This window comes from Epargyreus clarus, unplaced genomic scaffold (genome assembly GCF_041222505.1).
Source record: "Epargyreus clarus isolate Ecla_fem2 unplaced genomic scaffold, WU_Ecla_fem_2.2 ptg000013l, whole genome shotgun sequence".
NCBI lineage: Eukaryota > Metazoa > Arthropoda > Insecta > Lepidoptera > Hesperiidae > Epargyreus > Epargyreus clarus.
Genome location: NW_027332221.1, coordinates 6,553,970 through 6,574,959, shown reverse-complemented (window position 1 = coordinate 6,574,959; position 20,990 = coordinate 6,553,970). Strand labels below are relative to the sequence as shown.

Here is a 20,990-nt window from a genome sequence, read left to right as displayed (position 1 = left end):
AAACGGGCAAAATCAAAACAGTATTATTTAATATTTATTACAGAATTATTGCTAATAAATTATGTTCAAAATAAGTTATATAAAATTAGCAATAAGTTTTAAATGAATTCTAGAATTATAAAACATTCAGAAACAATCAAAATTACATATAATAACATGTTTATTGAGTGTCATATAAATTGCATCCGTAAATTGCAACAAGGATATTTTATAGATGGCAAAGAAATTATAATTATTAAGTTTTAAGTTATAAAATATTATTATTATATATATTATTTATATTTAAAACAACGTTAAACGTTGTTTTAAATATAAATAATTATATTAAGTTACCATTATAATATTTGGAACCAAAATACATAGATTGATAAACTTGCAAACTTACAATTTATAAAACTTGCCACTAGATGGCGCTATTATACCCATGCGCCCATATATACATCTATATACAACGTACATAAACAGCAACCTAACCATCAAGTTTTAATGTTTTGATTTTAAAGTTTTCTTGTACTTCTATGCATCGATACGTGTATTTTTATGTACTATTAAACAAATCATCAAGTGATTAAAGTTGAAAAAATATTTGAAAATATGCAAGAAATTGATTTAGATGATAATGAAGAAGAATCCAAAAAACACATGGATGCGGTTAATTGGTATTTTCTATTCGATATATATCATAATTATCGTTCGTAAGGAGTAAACTCCAATCGTGCGTCGTAGCTGACACACACACACTTTTTTTTGTTTTTTTTTGTTTACGAGGGGGAAACCTTCAAAAGGTACCCTATGCCGTGGGAGCGGCACGGAGTTATGTGGGATTCTTACCGCACTAAAACCCCCCCGGTGACCGTCCTCGGCGCTGCGTAGAGGACTCCGGGATCTCCAAAGGAACGCAACCGGAGTCCTCTTAGCGCGTTGCCCCATCGGACTATACCAGACTGCCTAGGAAAGGTATTTTTCGCTTGTATCTTGTAGGTTTGTAAATATATTTATAACTTCGAATGTTTTAAACGGCAGAATGGTTAAAGGTATCGTTATATTAGTCTTAAATACCCAAGTGTCCTGAGACAGACGTTTGAATATATTTAAAAAAGAACCTCATAGATAAGTATAGATATATCACCGCCTTGTAATTGAAGGAAGCCATTAAATGGCTGAAACGGCTGACAATCCTGTCAGCCATTAAATGTCATGGTGTAATGTACGCGGAACATACGCAGTTAAGACACGAAATCGAAGAAAAAGTGCGGAGCAATATCGTTTCATTCGTAAATGCTCTAAAAACTACATTTTTTTAATATTTGTCAAACACGAAAATAATTGACAGTGACCATTTAAATTGTCCAAACTGGTTACATTTTCTTAAGAGTGAGTAATCTTTACTATCCTATGCCAAATTTAAAAAACAGTATATAAGTAAGTACACATATAAAACATTATTTTGTGACCGTAATTATACTATATGTGTGGAAGTAAGAAAATTTACATAATCATTTATATTAATATTTTTCATATTGTACTTTGTATTTACCGATTCACCTTTTAAACTACAGGCCTACCTCTACTTGTTAACAATCAAATCAAAAAAAGGTTGGAATAACTTGAAAGGTTTATTTTAAATAATAGTTTTCTTAGATAAAATAATATATAATAATAAAAAATGTAAGAAGTTAATGTGTTTATTATATTATAATATGCAATGCGAAACGTGCAAAAACAAACCAGACAAACAAAGGTTGGAGGCGCCGGGTATCGATCCCGGTACCTCTCGCATGCTAAGCGAGCGCTCTACCATCTGAGCTACGCCCCCGTTACTTACGCACCTTAAATTTATGACTAGCTTTCGCGAAATAACATAGCAACACATAGTCCATAGTCATACTATACAAGCAATTAAAACAATATTTCCGTTTATATTTTTTACTTATAATTTTAAACGAGCTAACATTCTGGTTTAGGTAAAATTAACACAACACGTACATAATTATACAGAAGTTTATTGAAAATACAAATAAAAATAAAATTAGCACCAAAATCAACAATTATAAGTAGAATTAAAAAAAGATAAAATAAAAAAAGTTAAATGAAATTTTACAAAATGGGTATTTATACTCTTCTTAAATTACGTATAAATGAGTACATCCGTTTATTATCTACAAAGCGTAGGCACTAATATAATTACGCATTAATATACCAGTATGCTTATAAAAGACGAGTAGATACATACAACTTACAAGTAAATTTATGTATTGGAAACAATAACTGAAAAATTAACCTAATTGATAATAAGCAAATGTCGCCGTTACTGTAATTTTTAATATAAACAGTATAGAACTATAGAAAGATTGTGATTTTGACACAAAAAAAAACAAATATTTTAGCGAAATTAGATTACTCTGAAATCAAACGAATTCACGACAATTTTTCATTTTAAAAGGTAATGGCACAATTTGAAACTAAAATTTTGCATACACCATCTATTGGTTCTATTGTAGTTATAAAAAAGCAATTTATTACAAAGTACTTGTTATGAATATTACCATATTACATTTTCATTTAATTATACACAAAAGATAGTGTTTTTATTTATACATACATACAAATAAGTACCTAAATCCATACAATAAGTAAAGTCTAAGCAACCTAAATGGTTTTAGAGTGCACTTTCAGCATCGAGCCTATTAATATTTCCCTATTCCCCCTGCAGTGTGACCACTTGAGCGCCCTTCCCGACCGCCTCGCCCAGCTTGAAGCCGGCGATGGCCTCCACCACGCCTGTAGTGTGCGTAGGACTCCTAATTATATAAGTTAGGATTAGCTTAATATTAAACAGTCACAATAAAGACATCATCTAAGTAAGACGCCTCTCAATAACACAAGAGCCTGCGACATCACTACATGGCGACCCTGCCAGGCCGGTGCGCGTGTGGCGCTGCCACGTTGCACGCGCACCGGGAGGCTTTGAAAAATAAGAAGAATGAAAATTAAACAATAAGAAGATCAAGACAGAAGATATTACATATAATTAAAGAATATCAATACATAAATACCTATTAAAGACAACACGGATATGGAAACGTCATGAATATAGAAAACACCTAAAGAAGAATAATACCTACAGAAGTATAGTAAATTGTCGTGAGAAAAAAAAAACACTACTCTTCGAAGAAAATGGTCTACATTCTACATAAAAATGTTCGGATGAAGACAATGACATCATCGGTCAGCCAGTCTCCGGTACGTCTTAAAAATTTGACACCTGCTGAATAACGAAGAAGGACGTCGAAATCATCATCTCCTCGCGATAAGAAAAATTGCCGCACGCCCAGCCATGGTCATCGCAGCCCAGCAGCCCTTGACTGACCAGCGGACTCCTACCCTTGCCAGCGCGATATTATTTATACGGTAAAAAAACAAGTATAATTTTGTAAATTTGTAATTTCTTTCTGACATGTTTTAGTATGAAATAACCGTATTGCAGCATTTCAAGATGCCCTTTTTGTCGTATTATAAATGTTATCCATATTACTTATTATCATGAACACTTTATCTTAACACGTTTTTATTATTATTCTATGTAGCAATTACTCGTAAATTAAATCTAAATATTTTGATAAAGTAATTTAAATTCATTTTTATAAAAACTTTGTGTAATGAGTAAGTAATTTTGAATTAATGTTTTGTTGTAATTGGTTGTCGCATTATATTAAGTAACTTTAACTGCCATTAACTTTTCTAATCAATATTAGTATCATCTATGGTTAAAAGTATAATAAGTAAACACAGGTAGCAACAGTAGTTTAAAGTTCTTTGTTGTAATTATGCTGATTACTAAAAACGTGTCGTGACTCCCGTTACACATCCTTTTAGGAATGGAATGTGTAAGATTCGGATTGCAATGCAATGCCGATACAGTTCTAATTACAAGCGAATTTGTAGGTAACCATTGTCGCTATGCAAAGTTTATGAATGTAAAAGTACTTGAGATCTTTTGTAAAGTTGAAATTCATAACTTTTGTAATTTAATTTATGGCTTGGAAGTAGTTTTTGATTGAGGAAATGTAACATAAACTTGATTATGATTTGAATTGAACTGGAATTATATGATTTTTAATTTACATTTTAAAGGTAAATCAATATATAGACTTATGAAAGGAATGTATGCTTGGTAATTATGTATGGATTTCTTCTGTAAGTTAGTATTTTTAGTAATGATTGGGATTGATCCCCCGAGAGTTAAGAAAGTATCTAACGTACTGATGAAATATATTGATTGTTAAGTTAATGTTTATTGTTGGTTTAGACAGATTGTCTTGCTCACGCTGCATGATCTGCAGTCATCTGCGTGCAAGAAGTGGATGGAAAGAAACTGAAAGATGAGTGTTAGGATTATATTGAGAGTTATAAAAAAAAATATAATTATATTGAGAAGTATACCTTTTACATTTTCTTGATCATGTAGTTACGCGAGCCGTATACGTGAAAGAAATGGATTGAAAGGATATTTGAGAGAGTTTTAATTATTGTAAAGAAACCGTTATCTTGATCATGATGTACGCGAGACGTCTTCGTGAAAGAAATGGCATTATGGAAGCATTATTTTAAACTCAATGAAGTTATATAACGTATAAGAAGGGAAATGAAATATATGAAGTAAAGGATTAATAATTCCTACGAGAGAAATATAAGCAAAAATAATGATAAAAGGTGATGTGTGCCTAATTAATTTAATTAAATAAAATGTGTGATGTAGTACAAGGATTTTACCAACCTACAAATATGACAGATGCTTTGATTTGACTATAGGCCAGATGGTTAACTCAAACAAATGCATATAGTAGGTATTAACTTGATTATTATGATATTTATTCTTATATGAATGTTATGTTCTTATAATTATGATTATGAATATTACCGGATTTGACAAGTGTACACTAATTGAACTTTAAAGTTTAATTTAATTATCTTTAATAAATGGATTTGACTTTGAACCGGACAAGACAACTGTAACGCGTTTAGAATAAGTATTTTTTTTAATTAATCTATAAACATAAAATATTTAAGAAAGGCTTTTTTTCATGTATTTTTTTATATTCAATTATTAGTAATACCTTAATTAATATTATAAGATTAATATTATAAGATTTTTGTGTATTCTTTTTAATTTTTTAAAGAGGCCTTAACGTGCATTACAGCTACCAAATCTGTGGTAAAATAAAATATTTATAAATAAAATTTTATTTTAAAATAACCCCGTAGGTGTAGTGTGCGTAGGACTCCTAATTATATAAGTTAGGATTAGCTTAATATTAAACAGTCACAATAAAGACATCATCTAAGTAAGACGCCTCTCAATAACACAAGAGCCTGCGACATCACTACACGCCATCTCGCGGCGAACGTACCACGTACTCCATTTTCATTGCTATCACCACGAATAACGGTTGGCCTTTTACCACCTGGGAATGATGATAAAATTATAATGATGTTTATGTATAACATTAGACAGTTAGATGGTGTTATGGATATACAAAGAAATTACACAAATACTTAGAGCCAGAAAAAAATAATTTATCATTTAGACGGCTGTCTGACTGGAGATCGAACCAGGATCTTATTCAGTTTCCGTCTTTTGTTAATAAACTTCTTATTAAGAATCTAAAATGAATGAACATTGTCATCAAGATGGTCGAATCCATCATGGTTCGTTAAGTAGTTTTGAAGTATGTTTGGAGAGTGTGAGGTAGATATTAACTTTAATTTTAGGTAGCAACATATGTATGGCCACATAGCTAACTTTAGATAATGAGTACCTTTTTGTATTTAAGGAGCATAGTGGGTAATGAACGGGCTACGTCCATCGAGCAGCGTAGGATGTTTTAGATCTCTCCTTCTCCCCGAATATATATAAGGGTGACCCATCCAGGCGTCGAGTAGTACATAAGTCACAACCAAGTTTCTTACGATGGACACTAGTGCGCCTGATGGTCTTATCTAGTGAGAATATCGCTAGTTACCTTGTCTCCCTTGGCTACGAGCACTCTCTCCAGCACGCCGGGCGTGGGCGAGCTCGCGCCGTCCGCGCTGTCCGCGCTGCCCGCTGCCGCTTGGTACTTCGCACGCGGCAGGCGAACCACTGTTTGACCGTTCTAGAAATCAATAGTATGCTTAAAAGACGCTTTCTAGACTCACAGATACACTCACGCCACAGATCTCTGTGTCGTGGGGTACACTCACAGATACACACTAGGATTTTCTGTGTGGTGGGTGCCATGGACATAGACAAATATACAAACACCTAGACCCAGAAATCTAAATTCATCATTTATATATTTGCCTGACCGGGGATAGAACCCGGAACCCCCTGTGCGTCAGACCGGTATGGTGACCGCTCTGCCACACGGATCGTCAACGGTTTGACCTCTTATATGATCGCGGGCCACAGTAATAAATTCGCCATAGTCAAGCCGTCACAGGCGGAACAACTTACAGGGAGCACTTATTTACTCGAAGCACTCTCGAGTCTCCATTAGTCATCTATAATGCTTTAGCCAACTTTCATGGCCAATATTAACCCATTGTCACATTTGAGTTCAATTGTCAGTCACGCGCGGCATTCCAATGTAGTCACATAGAAATGAATCTGTGGCCGACCCTAGACAAAGTCCGATATTATTAAAAATTGGTAACATACTTCCATGATTAACAGTGAGCACTTATCATCAGCCGCAAGTAAAGTTATGTGCTATTGTAATAGAAAAAATCAGCTTACTTCATCATAAACATGCACTTCTTGGTCGTAGATGAGCAACCCGACGTTGCTGGTCTTGTCACCCAGTTTCGTGATGAGCCTCAGCCCCTGTTCGGTGGTCACCACACTGCCTTCCACTTGTCGCCATTCGCCGTCGTTCACCTTGACCAGATATGTGTTCGGTGCGTCTTGGTATTGGACTGTGACTTTTATTTCTGTAAACAAGTGTTGACAAGTTTTAATTATATGTTTTTTTTATAATATAGGAGTAGCAGACGAGCATGCAGTCCACCTGATGGTTAGCGGCTACTGCCGCCCATGGACATCTGTAATCAACCCGAGATAGGATTAGATATTCCTGTCTGAGGTCGGCCACAGATGCGCCGTTACCCCTGAGGACTAAGCTGGAACCCCTGGGTTTTTTTTTTTTTTTTATAATATAAGGGTAGCAGACGAGCATGCAGTCCACCTGATGGTAAGTGGCTACTGCCGCCCATGGACATCTGTAATCAACCCCAGATAGGATTAGATATTCCTACCTGAGGTCGGCCACAGATGCGCCGCTACCCCTGAGGACTAAGCTGGAACGCCTCGGAAAAGTCCGTCTCCCTTACCACACCCTTCAAAGCGGAACACAGCAGCGTCTAACACTGCTGTTATTAGGTAGAAATAGGTGTGGCGGTGGTGCCGCCGGAGTCGAGCCACAAAGGGTTCTACCACCTTCCAATTAGTATAGTCGTCACAATTTAATAGGCCCATTTTGACACATGCCATCTAGCGGCACTAAGCATGTGATATACAAATCGATAACCAAAGAAACCTATTTTTATGACAAATCGATTACAACCTCACATAGTATTGTATAGATTACTTAACATTTTGTAAACAGAATATTTATTGGAGTTTACTCCTTAAGAAACGATTTGAGTTATAAGGCCCGGTACGGAAATTTTATGAGGAGTAAAATCAAGTGTAACACAAAAAGTTGAGGCGTAACGTAGAAAGAGACAAACATATATATCCACACTGTTCGAATTCGGAGAGAGGTGAGGGGGCTGAGGGGTTGTTACTAACCATACTTGAATAAAAAACACACTTATATGTTCCACTGAATGTATATTAACCCTTAACTTGACAGCGTACATCGTACTGTACATACATTAAAAAAAAATATTTCTCTTTACTACTGGGAAAAAAAATCGTTCTGTTTTTTACCAATATATTGTCAATTATAGTAGAATTGGTAGAAAATTATTTCACTGTGACAACACAATAAAACATATGTCAAAATCAAAATGTCCGCAAAGAAACAAGCTGTTCGTGTGACACGAGTAAGTGTTTTATTTTTTATTCAACTTTTTGACTCGAGACTTGGCAATGTTTTGTGTGTGCTTTGATGTGAAGTATATTCAGAATTCAATTAGTGCATTTTTACGTAGCTACCTAAATACTAACTCACGCTTTTGATTGAAATAAATGAATGTACATCGCACTGCACGCTGCCAATGACACGCTAAAGTACTGACCGTAAACTATGGTAACCACACTGTACATTGCCAGCTTTACGAAGTATTGGGTTTTCGATTGTTTTGGCGGTATTTGCTCGTTTGTTTTTTGTAACGCTTTGATAGAAGGTAGTTATGGAAACTACAGAACCCTCTGCCTTAGATTAGCTATAATTACATATGTATAAGCCTATGGCGACAGCCTAGATAAGATTAGCCAAGTCAGCGGTCTGGGCCACCGCATGAGACCACCGTGTAACGTTGCAAAGTCAGCGGTCTGGGCCACCGGATGAGCCCACCATGTAATTTTGAACTTAGTCATTAAACCAGCCTCCAAATCGGCAGTACGTCTTTTATTTTAAAGATCCCAGTAAAAATCCTGAGATAGTTATAATTAAATACGGTTTACACGCTCAAACCAAAAGTGGCGCAGCCGGTAGGATTTTCTCGTGGAAATCCTTAATAAACGTATTTTCGGACGTCAAAATTCGTAAGAAAAAGTAAGCGTTAAATGAAGGAATAGTGAGAAAATCCGACGAACCAAATAAATATTCTTTTGTGTCGTGAAGTGTAAAAACCATCGAGTATGGGATTCGGAAGCGGTCGGTGAGTACAACTTTTCGCCAATCCTTTGTTCCAACATTCCTCCTATATTTTTCAGTAATTTAAAATTAAATGTTATATTTGAGATCAAACCTTGCTCATGTAACAGTGTTTTAATAAAATAAGTCTGTATGAAATTATGATATTGTATTATCGAGATTTAATTCTTAGAATAAGACACAGAGTAGAAAATGTCAGAGAGTTTACGTTTTAAAATTTATTATCGCAATTTTTAATTGTTTAAAATAAATAATAAAAATTACTATCATATAAAACTCTATGATAATTGTAGAAGACTAATTTTAAAATATTCTTTACTCTTTTTGCAAATATTTCGTTTTTTTACTTTTATAAAACTTTTACAAAATTTTATTTTATTAATTTAGATTTTATTAATTGTGCTTCAATTGTGTGTTTTATTGTTTTATATATGTGTGTGAAATTCAATTGTTAATCCAATTTCAATTCAAGTGAAGTTGCTACCTCTAAATAGTTTACTACTCTATCATTATGACTACGACTATCGAACAAATACCAAAAGAAATTTTAGATTTAATTCCGCTATATAATGGTGATAAAAGACAGTTAAACCTTTATTTGCGAAAGTGTCAATATGTGATTGATCGGTTTAAAGGAAATGCAGAACAAAATCTTTATGTTTTTAATGCTATAACGAGTAGACTAAGAGAGGATGCAGCTGCGCTTTTATCAGAACGCGAAGATATTGTTACATGGTCCGCGTTAAAAGAAGTGCTGATTCAACATTTTGGAGACCCGCGTAGTGAAGCGTGTATTAATATCGAATTAGAATCTTTAAAAATTAAATCTGGTGAAAGTTTTTTAGACTTTTCTAACAGAATTCAAGGTGTTCGTTCGTTATTAATGTCAAAAGTGAATACAATTAATGATCAGGAGTTAAAACGCGCTAAATTAGTTATTTACAACAATACATAAATCCAAAGCTTAAATATTTCATTTATTTTGAGGATAAGGAGCACCGTAGATTATTCAGTAACGTAATAATTGAAAATTTTAAAGAAGGCCTTAATTTTTATGAATGCACAGAACGAATAATATACGTTGAAGATGAAGGTGAACAGAGAGATTTAATATTTAAATACCACGAGGGAAAAACTTGCCATCGTGGCATTAAAGAGACATTAGTTAGGCTTCGTAGAAATTATTATTGGGATAAAATGCAGGAAACAGTGACGGCCGTTATAAATAGTTGTGAGCCATGCCGGAAAATGAAATATGACCGAAGACCCATCAAACCAGTCTTACAACTAACACAAACTCAGAATGCTCCGTTTCAAGAAATATTTATAGATCTTTTTAGCATCGAAGGTAAAGCTTATCTGACCCTTATTGACGCGTTTAGCAAATTAGGACAGGCTATTGAAATTTCAAACAAATCTACTCCGGAAGTGGTCCGCGCCTTGATGAAATATTTCTCTTATTATGGTATTCCTAGAAAGATAAGTTCCGACCCAGGCACTGAGTTCAACAATCAACTAATGAAGGAATTTTTAAATTTACATAAAGTAGGCACCCCTAACAACCCTAATTCAATGGGTTTGATAGAGCGGTTTCACTCTACCTTAATTGAAATATATAGATTGGCAAACTACGAAAAACGGTGTACCGATGCGGCGTCTGCTATGACGTATTCGGTTATGGCTTATAATCATACCATTCATTCTGTTACTGAACTTACTCCATTCGAAGTTGTTTTCGGACATACAGATACAAATAATCCATATAGTATAGAGTTAGAAAAGCAATATTTTCAGAAAATTATTCAAGATCATGCGAAAAGAATAAAAGTAATGTATAAGCATCTTGCAGATAGAATGGTAGCGTTAAAAGAAAAAAATAGGGATAGGAAAGGTGGTGAAGTTGTTAGATTTAGTGAAGGCGATACTATTTTTGCCAAAGATGTTAATAAACGTAAAAGTAAGGACAAACCAAGATACTTAAAGGCAAAGGTTGTAGGTCAAGCGGACAAAAATGTTTTACCGATAAAAATAGGAGAAAGAATTTCAAAGACCCCTATTAAAAATGTCAAACGCCCTCCGCAGGTGGTGTGGCGTCCTACTGGCAGTGATGCCTGCGCTGGCACTTCATCTTCAAAGCCTTGAAGGAAATCCTGGAATATTTCCGGTAAAAGAAGGCCAAGCATATATTCAAACAGGTCACTGGACTATAATAAAGCTTGTAAGTCTCGAAGAAATTTACAACAGTTTTTATCACGTATCCACTAACTATCAACAAATGTGTAAAATTATAGATTGGAACGCATCCTATTCTCAAGAATTAATAGATATGAAAATACATACAGAGTTTATACGTGATATTACTATAGAAAAATATAGACAACTTGTTCCGAATAAACGTTCTAAAAGAGGACTTATAAATCCATTGGGTTCTGTTATAAAGTTAATTACGGGTAATCTAGACCACGATGACGCAATAAGATATGAAAAACTTATTTCTGAGCTAAATCACAATCAAATCATTACTGAAAAAAAATTAACAATAGTCTCTAAAATGTTTGACAGCTTTATTAATGTGTCTGAAACAATAAATCAGAATACTGTAAATCTTCATAATCGCCTAGCAAAGATTGAATTGCTTTTGAAAGATTTAAGTACTAAGCAAAACGATTGGGTTTTCTTAACCTACCTTACAGGATTATTTTCAATGTTCACGAGTAGTTTTCATACTATCTTTGCTCGGCTAAGTGAAATTGAAACAGCATTAGCATTAAGTAAAATTTCAGTATTACATCAATCGATTGTTAATTCCACAGAATTATTGTATCATCTAAAGTTAATTTCTGACTATGGGAGTTTGGTATATCCACCAGTAGAGACAAATTTACTAAATATCGAGGAAACCATTTGTGTAAAATCCTTTATTAGAGATAACCAGATTACATTTATAATGGAAATCCCACTTACTGATAAGTCAAGATATAATTATTTTAAGATATATTCCTTACCAATTTTCCATGAATCTAAGAACAAAACCTTAGCTATAATTCCTAAATTTCCTTACCTTCTGGCGAAAGGGATAAAGTACTTACCGCTGATAAAACCTTGTCGTCCATTGTCTGCTGGCGATCACTATCTCTGCACTGCAGACAATCAAGCCTTATACAACGAACTTACCTGCGTCGAGCAGCTGATGAAATATGACAAAGATCATACACCCTGTGAACAGCGTGAAATACAAATTGAGGAAGTTAGAGTCCAGGAAGTCAACGCAGATAGCTGGCTCCTTTATAGTAGATTGAGAACGACCCTTACTAAGCAATGTGGTGAAGAGATCAGTAAACAGCTTGTATTTGGTACTTACCTGGTTACACTGGATGAACCCTGTGACCTACAAGTCCACGGAATTCACCTTCGTCATCGTATTTTTGTGGAAACTCAAGTTATAGAAAGGATTCCTGTTGTAGAGTTGTCTCAGTTGCACGTCAATATGACTCTACCCGAACGAAGTGTAATTAATATGAAAGGAATTAGTCTAGACGAAGTGAAATACATGGCCTTTTCATTAAAGCATAGTGAAGTGATAGAAAGTGTTTTAAATAAAAAGGTGGACATTAGCTTCAGTGACATTTTAGGATACGTAAGTTTAGGTTTAGTTATTTGCATTTTCCTTGTATCTTTGATTTATATAATTTGGCTAAAATCGCCGAAATGTTTAAAATGTAAGAAAAATTATCGGAATGATTCTAAACTCGAAGCCTCCGATAATTTTCCTCTTAAGGTCGGAGGAGTTATGGAAACTACAGAACCCTCTGCCTTAGATTAGCTATAATTACATATGTATAAGCCTATGGCGACAGCCTAGATAAGATTAGCCAAGTCAGCGGTCTGGGCCACCGCATGAGACCACCGTGTAACGTTGCAAAGTCAGCGGTCTGGGCCACCGGATGAGCCCACCATGTAATTTTGAACTTAGTCATTAAACCAGCCTCCAAATCGGCAGTACGTCTTTTATTTTAAAGATCCCAGTAAAAATCCTGAGATAGTTATAATTAAATACGGTTTACACGCTCAAACCAAAAGTAGGTGTTTGTTTTGACTCTTGTTTTCTGTTTTGCCTGCAGAATTTAAAACTAACTCGCTCGCACAAAATCTTGGCTTTGGTTCCTGCACAAAATGCATGTTCTGAGGGTAGTTCTTCGTCCGATGAAGAAACCAATGTTTATATACCACCTTCTCCAGATTCCTCTGATCCACCTTCGCTAGCATCTTCGCTTGAAGCCCTCAATTTAGTAGATTATTCGACTGACTCCAATAAAGAGCAGAATGAAGTCTCTATAAGTGTACCACTAACACCAATATTCGATGAAGTTTTTCCATCACCGACTACGAGCAACTACAACATTTTACCTACACTGAACTCCATACAGTCTTTACCAACCCCTACCGTTGAACAACCGTCTCCTCAGCCCGGCACTAGCCGACAGCAGCAGCCACTTACCAGATCTAAGCGTAAAAAGACAACAAAGAATGCAGTGACCAAAAAAGTTAAAGTCAACAAATTTGTTCTAGATTATCATTGGTCCAAAGCAGTATTTCGTCATAGTGCTTGTCTTGAAGAAAACTTATACGACCTACATCAAACAGATATTGATACAGCACTGGATTATTTTTATTACTTTTTTTCACCTGACATAATTACTGACATTGTTCTTAATACAAATTTATACTCAGTGCAACAACTAGGGCGATCTGTACAGTTGACAGAAGATGAGATAAAGAACTTCTTAGCCATCCAAATGTTGATGGGTATAGTGCAGATGCCAGCCTATACAGATTATTGGGCTAAAAGGACAAGATACCCTCTCATAGCTGATCTTATGCCTCTCAAAAGGTATCAACAAATATGTCGGTATATTCACTTTGCTGATAACACCTTAGAAGACTCAGACCGTTACTTCAAAATTCGTCCCGTAATGGAAAGAATACGGCAAAACTTTTTGAAAGTCGAAGAAGAAGGAAAATATTCGATTGACGAGATGATGATACCTTATAAAGGTCGTAAAGCAGGTAAAAGAAAGCAGTATGTAAAAATGAAACCTAAAAAATGGGGTTTCAAGAATTTCGTGCGTGCGGGAGTCAGTGGTATTATATACGATTTTCTTCTGTATGGTGGCGATGACACCTTTCGTGGACTGAAATTTAGGGACAAAGAAGCTTCAATTGGTTTGGGGGGCAAGGTAGTGATTGCATTGTGCCAAACTATAACGCAAAAACCGGCCATTGTTTACGCTGATAACTTTTTTATGTCACCTGAACTTACGTATATACTGCGTGAAGAGTACGGGATTCTAAGTCTCGGTACTATAAGGACTAATCGTCTACGAGGCTGTCAGGAGTTATTGCCAACTGACCAACAAATGAAGAAGAAGAAACGTGGTTCTAGTGCTCAAGCTGTCTGTAATAAGAATAAGTTGGCGGTGGTAAAGTGGAACGACAACAAAGTCGTCACACTTATAAGCTCGTATATAGACTCGCACCCCATCGAATCTATCAAGCGTTACGATAAAGATGAGAAAAAGAAGGTACACGTAGAATGTCCTCAAATTGTAAAACATTACAATAAACACATGGGAGGGGTGGATTTGGCGGACATGTTAATATCTTTATATAGAACCCCCTTTAAAAGTCATCGTTGGTACCTGGGAATATTTTCACAACTTATTGACATGTGTATTAATAACGCTTGGCTTTTGCATAGACGGGATGGAAAAAATATTATGTTGAAGGATTTTAGATTTCAATTGTTCGAAGGATTGACTAAATCAAATAGAACAGTAAAAAATATAAACGTCACAGAAGACATAGGCGAGGATCTAAAAATCCATAAACCAGTCTCTGTTCGTCCAACACAAAGCGTCCGATTCGATGATAAGGGTCATCTCCCAGAAGCAGGGGATGAAACAATGCGTTGCAAGTATTGCAAAAGTGGTAGGACAACTGTCTTCTGTGTAAAATGTAACGTACATTTATGTTTTGTTGTGGGAAAACAAAAGCGTAATTGCTTCCGTAATTTTCACACAAAATAATTACGTTTGTTTTGTATTTTCTCGTTTTCATTCAAATAAATAGATAATAAATATTAAAAATGTATTTCATTATCAACCTGGCAATGTGCATCACAATGTACAAACAATAAAATGTCAACATTTCGGCATAATTGGCACTGTGCATTGTGATGTACATAGGTTTACCAAAACCTAGGACATCTAGATTTTTATTTTTATTTTTTTCGTGTCTTTTAATCATAATTAAGGCCAAATATATCCATAAAGTACATCTTTTCAAGTTTTTTACTTCCTGCCAAGTTAAGGGTTAATAAATTTACAAGGGGCCTCTTATAGTATCTACGAAAGGTTCTCAACAGCGTGATTCAACGGCTGTTTTAGCAGCGCCATCTAGTTTAATATTACGGAACTATCATATACAAATTATTTGAATATTGAACACAGATTTGAATATTGAACACACACTTTACGCGCAACACCAGTGAAGTCACTGAATAGAAATGTCATAATTTTATTTTTTTGTACTAGTGACGTGAAGGAATGCGTTGTATCGGTAAAATAGGTTCACAGACTACATATTAAAAGTATTTTTAGCCACAAATAAAACATAGATAATTTAAAATAAGCCAAATACGAATATATTAATGATCCATTACAATCCCTCCTTTTTATTACAATCATCATATCCTCTCAAAAAGGAAGTAGCGTTTTTAACCAAAATATGAATCAAGAGTGCTTTTATTAATTTAAAATACAGTAAGTTCAAATCCCATATGAAAGTAATTATTACAATAAAAATAATTAGCAATATATAAAACATTAAAACGTCATTAACTAATTTGTTTACATTTTTGCATAAATTAAGTTATAGGCTTGATCATTTATAAACACTGTGAAAAATATGAACATTGGCGCCATAATATGATTAACAATATTTTATGAACGTTTTTAAAGAAGAGTAACATATAAAATCAGTAAGCAATTGAATAAGATATAATATTAGCAAAATAAGTTTTTAACATAAAGAGGCTTTTGTAAGTTACTGATATATTAATTTAACTTATAAAAATGGATGCATTATTGATCAGCACCATCTATCAACGATAAACGGGCAAAATCAAAACAGTATTATTTAATATTTATTACAGAATTATTGCTAATAAATTATGTTCAAAATAAGTTATATAAAATTAGCAATAAGTTTTAAATGAATTCTAGAATTATAAAACATTCAGAAACAATCAAAATTACATATAATAACATGTTTATTGAGTGTCATATAAATTGCATCCGTAAATTGCAACAAGGATATTTTATAGATGGCAAAGAAATTATAATTATTAAGTTTTAAGTTATAAAATATTATTATTATATATATTATTTATATTTAAAACAACGTTAAACGTTGTTTTAAATATAAATAATTATATTAAGTTACCATTATAATATTTGGAACCAAAATACATAGATTGATAAACTTGCAAACTTACAATTTATAAAACTTGCCACTAGATGGCGCTATTATACCCATGCGCCCATATATACATCTATATACAACGTACATAAACAGCAACCTAACCATCAAGTTTTAATGTTTTGATTTTAAAGTTTTCTTGTACTTCTATGCATCGATACGTGTATTTTTATGTACTATTAAACAAATCATCAAGTGATTAAAGTTGAAAAAATATTTGAAAATATGCAAGAAATTGATTTAGATGATAATGAAGAAGAATCCAAAAAACACATGGATGCGGTTAATTGGTATTTTCTATTCGATATATATCATAATTATCGTTCGTAAGGAGTAAACTCCAATCGTGCGTCGTAGCTGACACACACACACTTTTTTTATATTTTTTTTTAGTTGATTTTAGTTTCTTTTGAACTATATTTATTAAAGTATAAAGTCACTTACCGAAAAGGCTCTTACTAACTCACCGCCTTGGTTTTACCAGAGTGAAAAAGTATCCTGTCTTATAGCGACCCGTAACATTGGCCCCTTTCCGGTACGTTCGCAGTCAACACAAGTCCAGTGTCATTGTAATACCACCAATAAGCAGCTATAGTAGATTCTTAGTCTGTGGACACTCAAACATTAGGTGAACATTATAAAATTACAAGATAGAAATAAATTAAAACAATAGACCACCCAAGTGGTTATAAGTATCAAAATGACAACGTGTGGCCCGTATGAAATAAACTGTCATACTACACTAGGCTCCACCCCAAAATTACGCTGCTCCATACGTTCAGTCCCGCCATAATCAAAGCATCCAACGGCTGTCAAACGCTTTACCAACGGCGTGGCTTCCTAAGGCTTCGTTCAAAGCAATCCCAGGAAAATCACCAAACACGCGCGCCAAATGTGCGCGCCATTGCCCCGAACCAATAAACGTCACCATTGATCTCCATCATGACCATGTGGACACGTAGGTCCATCCAACCGCTGCTGTCGACGATATCCCAATACCGCACTTTATTAATAAACTGAACGAAACTACTTTAATATGAGAATCACTTTTATTCACTTTTATTTACAATTCGAGCAGAGTAACGGCTTACACGACTGATTAAATGCGAATGTACCACGCTCTACCAGCGCGTGGACTTAAATATTACTCGAGTGACAAACAGCATAAGAACTACCTCACATCACTTGTTTTGTTATAACAAGTGACGTGATTCACAATAAATTTAACTGTTAATAAAATAACATTATATTGAAAATATTGTTTTAAAAATACGAGAATAAGTATTTTAATATTATTATAATTTACATAATTTATTTGGTATGACTAACAAAGTGTTTTGAAGTACTACCGGAAATCGTCCATATTTTAATCTAAATATTAATTCCACATTGACAATCAAAATTGACATAATAAAAATTAATAATGAATTTTATGTTACTCCAAATAATTTATCTTACACAAATTATATTTGTTTTAATAAACAAGCGCGTAACAACACGCAAACATTCCTTACAAGTTTTCATAAATCGCCAAAAGAGGGCGCTACTAGTAGGATGCAAATTAAACTAAGTTTTGTTTATAAAACAATAAAATTGGAGTCATAATAATCTAATTGATTTTTACTTTGAAGGTTTGCAACAATATGAATTATTAAAAATAAATTACAAAATCAACGTTTTAAAATCAGTCGAAAGAATCAGTGCAATGTCTAAGAGACATTGAGGTTAGATCAATAACAGTATTGTAATTACGAATAATTATTTTAAACATTAAATATTATAATATAAACGTAAGATACAGATTTACACCCATAAATAATTATTTTAAACATTAAATGTTATAATATAAACATAAGATACTGATTTGCGCCCATATATATTTATGCATATAAAGTGTTTTATTGTATGCTAAAAATCAAGTACGATGTGTAGGTTATTATAATAATAACGTTCACCAGATTACAATACTTAGGTTAGGGAAAAATTCTTTAAAATGTGGCTTTTTAGTAGTTTTTTAAATGTAGGTAGTGTTTTAGCATATTTTATATCTTTAGGCAGTTTATTATAGAGCTGGGCTCCGTCGAAAAAAATATTCTTTTTACCGTATTGTTTAGTCCTAGGATTTATTAAGCATATATTATTAGCTTGTCTGGTTATTCGTTTATGATGATCCATTCTTTTAGTAAAAGTAATTTGTGAATGTATGTCTTTATTTAGTATTTTTCTTATACAGGTGTTGTATTTATATATTTGAGAAAGATTCATTAAATGCGTTTCTTGATAAATTTTGTTTGTCGATGTTAAAAAATTATATTGGAAGAGTGTTTTTATAAGTTTATTTTGTGACACTTGTAACTTTTGTAAATTGCTTTTTGCAGCTGATCCCCATATTTGTATTAAATAATCTAAATGAGGCTTGACAAGGCAATTGTAAATGGCATATCGAACATGTTTAGGGAGACATCTTGTTATGCCTCGAAGTGCACCTGTTAATGATATTAATTTGCTACGTATTTTTTCATTATGGGGTTTCCAATTGAGTTGATTGTCCAAAAGTAAGCCTAGATATTTTTCTTGCATGACTCTACATAGTATTTCACCATTTATTGATAAAGGAGTGTAATTGCCTATTTTCTTGTTTTTAGCAGCAAAAACAATATAGTTTGTTTTCAGAGTATTAATTGTTAATAGGTTTGATTGTAGCCATGTATGTAGTATGTCTAAATCATGTTGTGCCTCATTTACAACTACATCTATGGAATGACCATGGTAGAACAGGCTTGTATCATCGGCATATAAGGTGATTTCTCCTTTTAAACCAATTTCACGTATATTATTGATATATATTAAGAAAAGTAATGGGCCTAATATTGAGCCTTGGGGTACTCCACAGGTTATCAATTTAGGCTCGCTTTGATAAGTGTCTATTTTAACAACTTGATATCTGTTGCTTAGGTATGATTTTATTATATCGTATGCTGATCCTGATATTCCAATTGATCGCAACTTCATCAAAAGTAACTCGTGACTGACCGTGTCAAACGCTTTTTTTAGGTCGATAAATATGCCAAGTGATATGTTTCGTTTGTCAATATTGAGTTTGATGTTTGTCACCAGATCAACAGTCGCGGAAATTGTGTTAGATTTGGGTCGGAAACCGTATTGTTTTTCGTAGAGAAAATTGATATTGGTTAAAAAGGTATTAAGCCGGGCATGTATTATTTTTTCAAGTATTTTAGAGATTATTGGGAGTTATAAGTCAAAATAATAATTGTAATTCTGCACCAATGTCAATGTCAAATGCAAAGTTTAGTCATAATATGTCAAGTCAGTCACCACCAGATTTAAATTATATTTTGAGTACTAATAATTCTGTGTTTACCGGTCTTGGTTGTCTTCCTGGGGAATGCCACATCAGTACAAACCCCGACGTGCAGCCAAAAGTTGATGCTCCACGGAAAGTACCTTTTGCATTATATGAGAGGCTTAAGAAAGAACTCGAGGATATGGAAAACAGGGATGTCATTTTAAAAGTCACGGAACCTACTGCATGGGTAAGTTCTCTTATTTTAGTAGAAAAAAAGAGTGGTCAATTAAGGATTGGATGATGATGATGATGGATTATGTCTTGATCCTCGTAATCTCAATCAAGCAATTAATAGGTCTCATTATCCAATTCCCACAGTCGATATGGTAAGAGCCAAGGTGGCTGGAGCCAAGTATTTCTCCACCCTTGATGCAAGTAGCGGTTTCTGGATGTGCTGTCTAGATAAGGAAAGTTCTTTTCTTACTACATTTAATACACCTTTTGGACGTTATCGGTTCAAGCGTCTACCATATGGTATAAATTGTGCACCGGAATATTTTCATCGTGTCATGTCGGAAATGTTTGCGGATATACCTGGTGTTACTGTCTATAGTGATGATATACTGGTTAGTGGAAAAACATTAGAAGAGCACAATAGACGTCTCGAGTTAGTATTTCAAAGAGCTAAAAAATTTAATGTCAAATTTAACCGTGAAAAATGTAGCTTTGCTAATGAACAAGTAAAATATTTAGGTCATATTTTTTCAGCTAAAGGCATAACAGCTGATCCAGATAAAGTCAGAGCAATTAAAGACATGCCATCTCCAGAATGTCTTAAGGATTTACAAAGGTTTTTAGTTATGCTAAATTATTTAGGCAGTTTTATTAAAAATATGGCAAGTAAAACAGAAATATTACGTGGTTTGTTAAAAAAATCAACAGATTGGCAGTGGAATTCAAATCATGAGAAAGCATTTTGTCGATTAAAACAATTAATTTGTGAAGTACCAGTCTTAGCTCACTTTAATGTTAAAGAGAAAATTGTCTTGCAAGTAGATGCTAGCAGTACCGCTGTAGGGGCAGTATTACTACAGAATGGGCATCCGGTATATTATGCGTCTAAAACTTTAACCTCTACTCAACAAAAAATGGCTCAAATTGAAAAAGAATTGTATGCTATTGTTTTTGCTTGTATTCGTTTTCATCAGTTTATTTATGGTCAAACAGTAGTAGTTGAAACAGATCACAATCCGTTAATTACACTTTTTAAAAAATCTTTA

General features: G+C 33.8%; 1 protein-coding gene and 1 non-coding gene across 2 annotated transcripts; both read right to left on the bottom strand.

Annotated features, from left to right (window-relative positions):
- Positions 1–1,743: 1,743 nt before the first annotated feature.
- Positions 1,744–1,816, bottom strand: TRNAA-AGC (transfer RNA alanine (anticodon AGC)). Its single transcript has one exon. It is a non-coding gene; the product is annotated as a tRNA-Ala (tRNA).
- Positions 1,817–1,897: 81 nt separating this feature from the next.
- On the bottom strand, positions 1,898–7,635 carry LOC140746579 (methylcrotonoyl-CoA carboxylase subunit alpha, mitochondrial-like). The gene is made up of 5 exons (XM_073078706.1): positions 7,629–7,635; positions 6,779–6,972; positions 6,024–6,155; positions 5,393–5,465; positions 1,898–2,781 (listed from the first exon to the last, which is right to left on the bottom strand). Exons 1-5 carry the CDS (start codon positions 7,633–7,635, stop codon positions 2,699–2,701), a joined length of 489 nt encoding a protein of 162 aa, XP_072934807.1. The 3' UTR covers positions 1,898–2,698.
- Between the last annotated feature and the right edge of the window lie 13,355 nt (positions 7,636–20,990).

What these genes read in the sequence shown, in the direction of transcription:
- LOC140746579 (XM_073078706.1), bottom strand. An exon ending in AAGTGCATGTTTATGATGAA is followed by an intron (nt 6,156 to 6,778) that starts GTAAGCTGATTT and finishes ATTGATTTCTAG; the next exon opens with AACGGTCAAACAGTGGTTCG. An exon ending in TCGTAGCCAAGGGAGACAAG is followed by an intron (nt 5,466 to 6,023) that starts GTAACTAGCGAT and finishes CATCATTCCCAG; the next exon opens with GTGGTAAAAGGCCAACCGTT.